Here is an 11,025-nt window from a genome sequence, read left to right as displayed (position 1 = left end):
GCTGTTCCGGGTGATGTACTTGTTAAAAAATGAATGCATGCTCTCGCTCCTTTGTGTGCTTCTCATCCCTGCCCAGAAGTGGTGGTCCAGATAGATAGGAACCCATATGTGATGGTCTTCGTACAAATCTGCATAATACACCCAAACACACACAGTAAAATACACCCGAGAGATCGTACAATTTACACCTCTGCTGCAGATTTTAAAAACACATTACCTGAAAGCCACTTGTTGTCCGCAAGACCAAAATTCACCAGAAAATCGTTCCAATTCCTATCGAATGAGTCTTTGCTGTGAGAGTTCCAAACAACATGGCTCATTTGTTGTTCGATATCGGCATGTCCCTTGTACCCGTTTAATTTGCTTGGAATCTTCTTCATGATGTGCCAAATACACCAGCGGTGAACTGTTGTTGGCATACAGGCCTCTAGAGCCCTTTTCATTGATGCGCACTGATCGGTGAGAAAACTTTTCGGAGCGTTTCCTCCCATGCAACGAAGCCAACATTGAAATAACCATTTGAATGAATCAATTTCTTCGTTCTTCATCAAAGAGCATCCGAGAAGTGTTGACTGACCGTGGTGATTCACCCCGACAAAAGAACCACAGACCAAATTATACCTGAAACGAATTACCATGGTCCAGAATGCAAAATCATTAGGTACACCCCAACAAATGCTTCGAATACACCCAATGAAACGGCCAATATACACCTCTGCTGCGGATTCGTAAAAATAAATTAATTTAGCATCATAAACAGGGACATTTTGTTACCTGTTTGTATTGTAGGTGGTGTCGAATGAAATGACGTCTCCGAAATACTCAAAGGCGGCTCTGCTTCTTGCGTCGGCCCAAAAAGCCAGCTTAATCGATTGATCCTCCTCGAGTTCGACCTCAAAAAAGAAATTCGGATTCTTCTCTTTCATTCTTAAGAAATATTTCCCGAATTCCTTTGCATCTTCTTGTTCGGAAACATTCCGCGCTTCCCTGGTAATGTAATTCCTCACGTCCTTTTCGATAAAATTTAACTCGCGGTGACCCCCGGCAGCCGCAACAAATGATTGGTAGGTTTTGCTTGGTCTGATACCGGCCTCGTCGTTATTCTCTATCGTACGACGAATGGACATGCTTAGTTCCCTGTGCTGTTTGAGCATCTCTGCTTTGCTTGGACAGCAGGGGTGTGAATGATCCAGCACAACCTTTGAAATGATCCAAGCACCGACATCCTTCAATGTGTGTATATAAATTCTTGCAGGACAGTTTAAACCGGCTGTCGGATTGGTCTTCTCGGTTGGAGATATTTTAGATTTCCATTTTCCCTCTCTGCTACATGTAATCAGTTGATTCTTAATCTCGTTTCCCTTCCTATTTGTGCACCGAACTCTTGTAGAGAAACCTGCAGCCTTGGCGTAGTTCCTGTAAAATTTTCCGGCATCTTCAAGGGTCGTAAAGGTCATTCCGACCTTCGGAACAAGCTCGTCATCAACAACCGAGAGAGGCTGCACAATACACCGTGTCAGAACTGTGAATACACCCATAGATATGATACAAATACACCCAATCATGTCTAATATGATACACCCGAACCGAAACAACTCAACTACAGAATGACCTTTAAAGCCATAAACTGTCAATACACAGGCTGCAGAATACACCATGTCAAAAACTAAAAACACACCCAATCATGTCTGATATAATACACCTGAACAACAACAACTCAATTAAAAATAACAAAAAACCAGTAAAGTGTATATACACCCACACTTATAGCTAAAATACACCCAAAGAAGAATTGATCTACACCCGAGCGTCTGCTATAAATTCCAGGTAATTAAACAATGTTCAGCAATTTTTAAACTACACAATGCTATACAAATTACTGTAAATCAAACCTCAGGAACTTCGTTAGATTCAAATTCATAATCCACATCGCCTGGATTCAGCACAAAATCTGAGCTTGAAGGATCCATTATCTTCAAAACGAGTTCGAACTTTGATTTCAGAAAACAACAAATCAAAAGAGAAAACGAAGCTCGAGTTGCAGACAGAGAAAAAGATAACGTAAACGAAGAACATACCAGTGAAAAAAGAAGAGGAAAAGATCGATGGAGAAGAATGAGGGAAGACGCGCGAGAAGAAGAACAACCAAATCTCAAAATAACGAAAACGAAGAAGGAAACAAATATTTTAAATTTGGAAGTTAGATATACGCGACATATTATATAGCGCGTGTAATCAACGTACGTGGAGGAGCGCGTATTTTAAATTTATTGTTTACTAAACTTGTAAAGCATACAAGCCCTAATGGCTTGTATGCTGAGCTTTTCCGATAAGAAAAAGTATATTATTAAAAAGAAAACATGAATTATAAAACAAAGGGCAGTGTTTATTATATTATAATTATAATAGAGGGTCCTAAATCCTTCTATGATTGGACTAATAAAATAGAGAAGGCACTGCACCATAATAATTGCAAATCATTCCGGTTGGTCTCTTTACCATCTTCCATAATCACCCACATAACCTCTGGCAATAATTTATAAAAATATTATATACATAAAAAAATAAACCATTAAATTAATGATTTATAAAATTTAATTTATTTTTAATATATATTTTATATAAATATTTAATTTAGTGACTGATTACCAGCCATCCCCATTACTTAAATCATCAACCTGTCTCGTGATTTAAGTATAGGTAGCATGCTTTTGTTGACCGTTGATCTGAAATGCATGTTACCCACTCCCTTAGTTAAGGAAAATTTTGTTTGTTTCCCTAAGTGTTCCATTATCTTGTAATAATTGATTGATTCATATATTATACTGAAACTAATGTTGTATCTCACAATAGTGCGCCCCAGCAGCATATACTTTACTCTCTCCCAATTTTCCTTCGACAACTACAACAAGGTACCTTCCTTTCATTTCCAAAGCTTTCTATTGAAATTCATTTTGTTTCATGTTCATGTCATGCATGTCAAAATGGTTCAATGATTCTGTATGTATGGGCTCTGAATAACATTTATAGGCTCCAAATATTGTATATTCTTTTAAGTGAGGTAAGTGATGTGATCACTTCCACTGTAATTTGATTTCGTTGGTACTTTCTGCTGGTTACTCTTAGTTGAATTTTGTTTGAAAGAGGGATTTTTTGTTTTTTTGTTTTTTTTTCAATTTGGAGTGAGCTGATTAGGAATTCAGGATATTTATTAGTGAACTAAAGTATGAAAGATTGATATTAGGGTTTGTCTTAATTGTTTTTGAATTCATTGAGTAGGGTGGCATGATAAGTGTGCTGAATCAAATTGAAATTTAAAGTGTTTTTTTGCTGAACTAAGTTCTATAGTATTCTTTACTTAGAAGATTTGGCAGTGTGATCCTTTTTACTAAAATATCTGCTTAGTGTATTATTCAAATGGCGAAATCTGCAATCGATGAGGTATCCGACACCGGTGCTTTTGTAAGATCTGCTTCCACATTTCGGCAATTCATTTCGAGGGACCCGAATTCCCAATTCCCAGCAGAGCCAGGAAGGTATCATCTCTATGTATCATATGCTTGTCCTTGGGCTTCCAGGTGCCTTGCTTATTTGAATATCAAAGGGCTTCAGAAAGCTATAAGTTTCTCGGTTAGTAGCCGATCCTTCATGTTGAATTGAATCGAATCATGGTAATCAAACTCGGAGTTCACCTAAACTTGTGGAGCTTACACAAGTTTCGGTGTCCTTGAATTGTAAAGCTTAAGTCATAAACTTACAAGAGTTTTCTTGCAAATAATAGACTTGATTGCGGACCTAAACTTGTATACTCTCACAATTAACTCGAGTTTGACACTCTTGAATCGAGTATTTTCAAATTGAAATGAAATAATTACATTAGTTGTGTTCACCAAAGGAGGAATTTCATGTTTGACATGTTCAATTATCAGTCAGTCAAACCCATCTGGGAAAGAACTAAAGAATCAGATGAGCATAAGGGATGGGTTTTTCCTGATTCGAAGACTGAGGTTCTAGGAGCTGAACCTGACCTGTTAAACGGAGCAAAGAGCATTAGAGAACTTTATGAAATTGCAAGTACAAACTACACAGGGAAGTTCACCGTTCCGGTATGTGTTCTCTTTAGTATGAACTAGTTTCTTTCTTGTTTGTGTCATTTGCTTTCTCTGAGCACATTTATATTTTCAACTGATCGATTTTTATCTGTACAGGTTCTGTGGGATAAGAAACTCAAGACCATTGTTAATAATGAGAGCTCGGAGATAATCCGCATGTTTAACACTGAATTCAACGACATTGCAGAAAATCCCTCCTTGGACTTATATCCAACTGATTTGCGAACCAAAATTGATGAGGCTAATGAGTGGATATATAGTGGAATAAACAATGGTGTTTATAAATGTGGATTTGCAAAGATGCAAGAACCATACAATGAGGTATGTAGCATTGGCTGATTTTCTTTTTTCTTTTTTTTTCGGTAGCAGCTAATAGTTTAACAGTTTAATGCTTATCTTATTTAAAAGATTGCTATTATTACAATATTACTAAGGAAATTGAAACCGTTTACCCGGTCCTCTCTGCAGGCTGTACAACAATTGTATGAAGCTTTGGACAAATGTGAGAGTATACTAAGCAAGCAGCGATACATATGTGGCAACTTAGTTACTGAAGCAGACATTCGATTGTTCGTCACTCTCATCCGATTTGATGAGGTATAGTGAGTTTATATATGTGTTTATGAATAGGAATTTCTTGATGTTATGCAAATCATCGTCTCGTAGAAACATTACATTGAGTTAGAGACTCCTTCTTGGTAAGAATAGGGGGCCATATCAGACCTAAGCTAGTTTGTGAAGCTTGCATCTAGGTGACTTTTCAAAATCAAATCACTATTAGTTTTAACTTTAAGACCATAAATCTGTTACAAGTGTGGGATTTGTCCTGTTGAATTTCATGTTTGTTGGTTAAAAATCATTATCTCTGGTTTCAGCTCTGAATTTTTCAAAGTTTTGATTCAAGTTGAATGCTAAAAGATGAATGGAGTCATAGATTGCAAAGGAAATGGAACTTCTTAAATATCCTTTTCAAATCATGAATGATTTATACCCCCTCTTATTCAATAGGTCAATAGGTAAGTAACACATCATCAAGAGCTAATCAATGATCAAATATCATTGCTACTAATGTGCCAATTATTTATTAACCTAATGAACCTAGCTTGTGTAGACATGCAAGGATTTCTTCATTTTGCAATATATTTGTTCCAAAACTTTTCAGAGTAATTTGCTTTTGCTGGAATTGTAGGTTTATGCAGTTCACTTTAAGTGCAACAAGAAGCTACTTCGGGAGTACCCAAACCTCTTCAATTACACTAAAGACATCTTCCAAATTCCCGGCATGAGTAGCACTGTGAACATGGAGCATATAAAGTTGCATTACTACGGAAGCCATCCTTCGATTAATCCATTCGGAATCGTTCCTGCTGGACCAGATATTGATTATTCTTCCCCCCATGACAGAGACAGGTTTTCTGCATAATCCATGAGAAATTTGGTATCTCTTTTTAAGTTTCAACACCTTTTCAACCTAAAGGGATGCATACTATGTGTGCCTAGTGCTTTTAAGTGTTAGGCCGTTTGGAAGTTTGAAGGAGGATTGAGAATGAGAGACTGAGACGGGGAGATAGAGATTGAGATTAAATTAAATTTTTGTATTGTATTTAGTGTAAAATGTATTGAATTGAGTTATGTCTCAGTATTATGTTTAATTTAAAATAAATATAAAGATTGGAAGGTAGATTTGAAATTTAAAATGTTAAATGAAGATCTTTTTTATAAAAAATATTATTAAAGTTTCAATTTCCGTTTTAAAATTTTAGTCTTGTCTCTCCACTTTTTGGAGGTACTGAAGGAATTGAAATTTTGGGAACGGAGATTGAAATTTTTGTTCCAGTCTCTAACTATCAAACACAATATCGAGTTTCAGTTTCTCAATCTCAGTCTTAGCCCCCGTAACCAAATGCTACCTTAAGGCATTAATAATAAAGAACTTGTTTGCTAGACAGTTTCACTTCTGGAATATTTATAGTCACTTAATATTATTTATAATGTTTTAGAAATTATATAAAAAAAAATATAGAGAACTAATTAGAAGTGTAGCCAACTTGAGCCAACTTTTTAAATTTTAAAAATTTTTTAAATATCAAAAAATGCGCGTGCCTAGTACTTATGTTGGGCATGTTCGTCGTCTACTTCCTCTTTCTTCTCTTTTTCTTCTTCTTCCTTCTCTTTTTCTTCTTCTTCTTTGCCAAATCCACTCTCCGCCGCACACATGCAAGGTTGCACCACGACCTCCTTCTGCCGCCTGCACGCCCATCGCAAACGAAGCAACACCGCACTACAATCTCCTCCTGTCGACCACCGCGGCTCTCCCACTCGTGACGCGCAGTACGTTGACCACCGCGGCTCCCTCCTTGCATCGTGGAGCCCCGTCAACCACCCCTTAAACCCCTTAAGGTGCTGCTTCTGTTTGGATTTTTTTTTTCATAAGTTTTTTGATGTTATGTACTTATGTTTTGGATTTTTTTTGTTTGAGTTTTTGATGATATTTTAATAGTTTTAGATGTTTCTTATTTAGTTTTTAGATGTTCTTTTTTTAATTTTTTTTATGTTTCGTTTTATTATGTTCTGATTTTTTAGAATAATTTTAAATGTCTTATTTTTGTTAGGTTTTGAATGTTTTTTTTTTTTACATTTTGAATGTTCCTTTTTATTAGGAAATTTTAAAATGTTTTTGGAATTTTTAAACGAATTTTGAAAATAATTTTACAATGAATTTGAATATTTGTTATTATTTGGTTTTAAATTATTGATTTTTTTTCCATTAAGTTTTGGATGTTTTTTTATTATAATTTGAATCGACATCCTCCAAACAAATTTTGAAAAGTTTTTGGATATTTCGGTTTTTGCTAAATCTTGTTAGGCATCAGATGTTTCTTTTTCTTTTGTTTGGTTTGGATGTTTTTTTCTTAAATTTTGAATTTTGTTTCTTATGTTTTAGATGTTTCATTATTTTAGATTTTTGGCTTATTCTAATAGTTTTAGATGTTTTTTTTTTTCTTAGTTTTCGAATGTTTTTTTCAATATTATTTTTTGTATGTCTCGTTTTGTTAAATTTTAAAATTTTTAAAATGATTTTAGATATTTTTTTGTTAGATTTTGGATGTTTCTTTTTGTTATATTTCAGATATTTTTTTATTAAAAAATTTTCAAATTATTGTTAAAAATTTTAAGATGAATTTTAAAAATGTTAAAATGAATTTTAAAATTTTTATAATAATTTTAAATATTTTTTATTATTAGGGTTTAAATATTTTTTAAAATTTTATATTTTTTTCGTTAAATTTTAAATATTTTTTATGATAATTTAAATTTATATTTTTTTCTAAAAAAATTTCAAAAAAATACTAATTGACTACCGTTAACTGCATATCTTATTGGCTCCTACTTCCTAACGAAAATATTAAGATTGAGTGGCTGTGGATGTTCCTGAACGTATTTAACAAATCCGGGGTTTTGGCCCTTTACTACAAAGACTTTTGACAGTGTAGCCTTTGGGCTCCTAAATCTCGGCTTTCATATAAATAACAGTTACAAATGGTGCTTGCTTTTTATATATAGGGTTTGTCTATTTTATGTCTTAAAAATGTGTTTATTTATAGACATAAGATATTAAGATAAAAACATAAAAAAATAAAATTATGTTTAAAAAAAAGACATATACAAAGACATTGTATTTAGACCGTGATAAAACTAAAATTTTAATATTAGAGAGACCAAATTCTTATAATTAATATTAAATTTACAATATTTTTAGTTTTAGTTTTTTATTATAATGAACTTATTCTAAAATCATTTTTTAAAGATATAATAATAAAAATTTTAGAATTTTTTATATATTTAATATATCGAAGGTATAAAAAAATTATATTTTCAATCACTTTTAATGAAATATATTTTTTAGGCCAATTCTAATTTTAAAAAAATTGTTGTGCACATAAAATAAAGAGAATTATTTTAATCTTATTTAAAAAATTAACAAAAATAAAATAATACATTTTATATAATAGTTATTCAATTACAAATAAAAAATTAGTATAATCTATAAGATTATTATATTCATTTATACTAAAAATATGTTTAATAAATTAAAAATTCTAGAAGTAAATAATTAATAATTTAACACACATACAAACACACACATATATATTAAAAGTTTTTTTTAGAAGGAGGAACCATAGCCCACGTTGGCCCCTTTGGTTTGGCCATTATGTCCAAAAATATTAAATTAGTGTATTTTATGTCATTCTAACATAAAGATATAGAGACATTAATAAAAATATAATTTATTTTTTATTTTTTTTATTATTTTTATTAATTTTTCATAATTATATTTTTTATTATTATATTTTTCTTTTCAAATTTTTTGAATAAAAAAAATAAGCATAAATTGAACTTTTATACTTTGTTCTAGTTTATTATCAAACAAAATATAAGAATATTAGTTTTGTATTTTTGTTCTTTGTATTTTGTCTTGTTCTATTCTCAAAATCAAACGCAACTTAAGAATATATATTAAATTTATAAATTGAAAATTTTTTTACTAATAACAAATTAAACTTATCATGTATCTTTGAGATATATGTTAACTAAATCCTTATACATATTGCACATTGCAAGCTTACAGAAATAAAAAAGAGAAATGAACATGTGGATGGGTTTTTTTTTGTGCAATAAATGCTCTCTGTATTTTATATATTATTTTAATATGTATATGAATGATCAAGTAATTTATTCTCATACATATTGCAAACTTGTATAGAGAGAGAAATTAATATGTGGGTTACTTTTTTTCTTTCTTTCTTTCTTTTTTTTTTTCTTTTTTTTTTTTTGTTTGGCAAAAATACCTTCTGTATTCTATGTACTATTTTAATTTGTTCGTGACTGTTCACCTTAATAATAGAAAGATATAGGAAAAGGAATTATCACATGTTCCATCGTACTAGCATGGAACATCATGTTCTTTTGTATTATCCGGTTTCCATTATGTATTTGTCTTGTAGTGAAGAACTTAAAGACAATTTTATCCTTCGAAGCAAAACTAAATAACTCATTTGTCAATGGTTGAGTTGCTAAATTCCTGGCTTGGCTAGCAATGGAGCGTGAGCCACTATTTGTTACATTGAGAATTAAATCTTTATGCTATTCTTAAAATACACACCATTAGCAACATATCCTAACATATTTAGTTTTATATTTATTAACAAATCATTCGGTTTTTTAGTAAAAAATTATAAACATATTCAGCAGCTACCTTGGTAAAAATAATATTATATAAAATAAGCAAATAATATATATCAAAATGAAATTTAATTTTCAAATATTAACATTACAATTAAAAATATTGAACTCTTTTCGCTAATTTTTCTTCAAAATCAACTCTTTTACTTTTAATTTGTCTTTTAAAAAACTTAAAAATACAACTTTGATAACATTTTTATTTAAATCTTTTAAAATACTTGTTCGACATTTAATTTTCTAAAAACACAAAATTCGAATGAAAAATATACGTCTAATAGATTTAATAACAAAAAAATATTTATTTTTTTAGTGGCTTCACTGAATCTAATTTATGGATTTTGAATTGATTTCAATCCATATATTTTTAACTTTAGTTTTACAAAAATAAAAAATAAAAAAATTAGTTCATTGCTTTGGTACTTATATGAAGATTTAAATTTAGTATCTAATGATATTAGATTTTTTTATTCTATTGTCTCCAAAAAAAATATATTTGACTATTTTAATATTAAAAAAGATTATAATTATCAAATTATCGTAACTCAAAATTCATTATTTATACCTTCTCTTTTATAATTTATATATAGATAATAATATTTTTATTTCTAAATCTTGTTACTCTACCATGATTTATTAAAAATTTTATACTATATTTTAATACGTAAATTATGGTAAGGTAATTATTTTACAAAAATACACAAATCACGCTATATCTTATTACTGTTTACTTGTAAATTTAATAGTATTCTTTAATACATAAATAATGATAGAATAATAAATTTTTAAAATTGTACACAAAATTCACTAAACATAATTTGCTAACACAATTGTCGCTAAATATGATTCATGTCCAGCATGGATTTCAATAATTTTTCCACCATAACATACTAATAAATTTTATTTTTTTAATACATAATTAAATTTAAATTACTAAAAATGATATTTTTAAATTTTTTAACGCTGTCGTTCTGTGTATATACATTTGGTCATTTGTTTAATATGGAGTTAACTACTAATTTAGTCCTCACACAACTAAAACTGTGTTCACTTCCTTTTTATGTTTCGCTTTCTTACGATTCGTGTGCGATGCGAGTTCTGATTTTTTTATTTAATTTTTTCTTCAAGGATCTTAGTTAAATTTCTTTTCATATATGCATATGTATGTAATCTTATTTTTAGAGGCCCTAATATCTCACCACCTTTAATTTATGAACTTAAACGTAAAATTCTGTGTGGTAGGATATTACACTTTTTATATCATATGATATTGTTTTAACTTTAAAATAATTTATTTTGGTATAAATATGATGTAACATTTATTAAATTTAATTTTAAAAGTTAAATTTTTATTAATATATTATATAAAATTTATAAATTTGTACCTTCTAATTTTATATCTGGTCAATCCAATTTAATTTGATTTATTTTGGATCAATTTAAGGTCGGGTTAAAATAAATTCAGTGAGATATTAGAGATCCAAATCTAATTGAACCATGTCGAGCCCGACCCATGTGCACCACTACTTGGGTTGTAGTATCAATATTAGGATAATTTAAATGTTAGGAGCATAGTTATCAGAATCAAATCGGTAATCGAATCAGTCATACTGCTACCAAATTATGGGTTCAACTAATAGATTACAAGTTGAACCGATTAATCCATTCATAA

General features: G+C 30.4%; 1 protein-coding gene across 2 annotated transcripts; it reads left to right on the top strand.

The window, feature by feature from the left end:
• The first annotated feature begins 2,704 nt into the window (after positions 1–2,704).
• On the top strand, positions 2,705–5,948 carry LOC130976167 (uncharacterized). Of its 2 annotated transcripts, none has more exons than XM_057900942.1 (6): positions 2,705–2,912; positions 3,406–3,630; positions 3,930–4,106; positions 4,209–4,433; positions 4,581–4,709; positions 5,302–5,948. In XM_057900942.1, exons 1-6 carry the CDS (start codon positions 2,835–2,837, stop codon positions 5,533–5,535), a joined length of 1,068 nt encoding a protein of 355 aa, XP_057756925.1. In that variant the 5' UTR covers positions 2,705–2,834; the 3' UTR covers positions 5,536–5,948. The 2 variants fall into 2 exon arrangements, with proteins under 2 accessions (XP_057756925.1, XP_057756926.1); XM_057900943.1 differs by lacking the exon at positions 2,705–2,912 and adding an exon at positions 2,918–3,061.
• Positions 5,949–11,025: the final 5,077 nt, after the last annotated feature.

The sequence above is a fragment of the Arachis stenosperma genome, chromosome 4, assembly GCF_014773155.1.
Source record: "Arachis stenosperma cultivar V10309 chromosome 4, arast.V10309.gnm1.PFL2, whole genome shotgun sequence".
Taxonomy (NCBI): Eukaryota; Viridiplantae; Streptophyta; class Magnoliopsida; order Fabales; family Fabaceae; genus Arachis; species Arachis stenosperma.
This window is presented reverse-complemented; position numbering and strand designations above follow the sequence as displayed.

Coding starts and splice junctions, on each gene's coding strand:
- LOC130976167 (XM_057900942.1), top strand. CDS start 2,835: ATGTTGTATCTCACAATAGTGCGCCCCAGCAGCATATACTTTACTCTC. Junction 4,107..4,208: donor CAGGGAAGTTCACCGTTCCG/GTATGTGTTCTC, acceptor TTATCTGTACAG/GTTCTGTGGGATAAGAAACT. Junction 4,710..5,301: donor CTCTCATCCGATTTGATGAG/GTATAGTGAGTT, acceptor CTGGAATTGTAG/GTTTATGCAGTTCACTTTAA.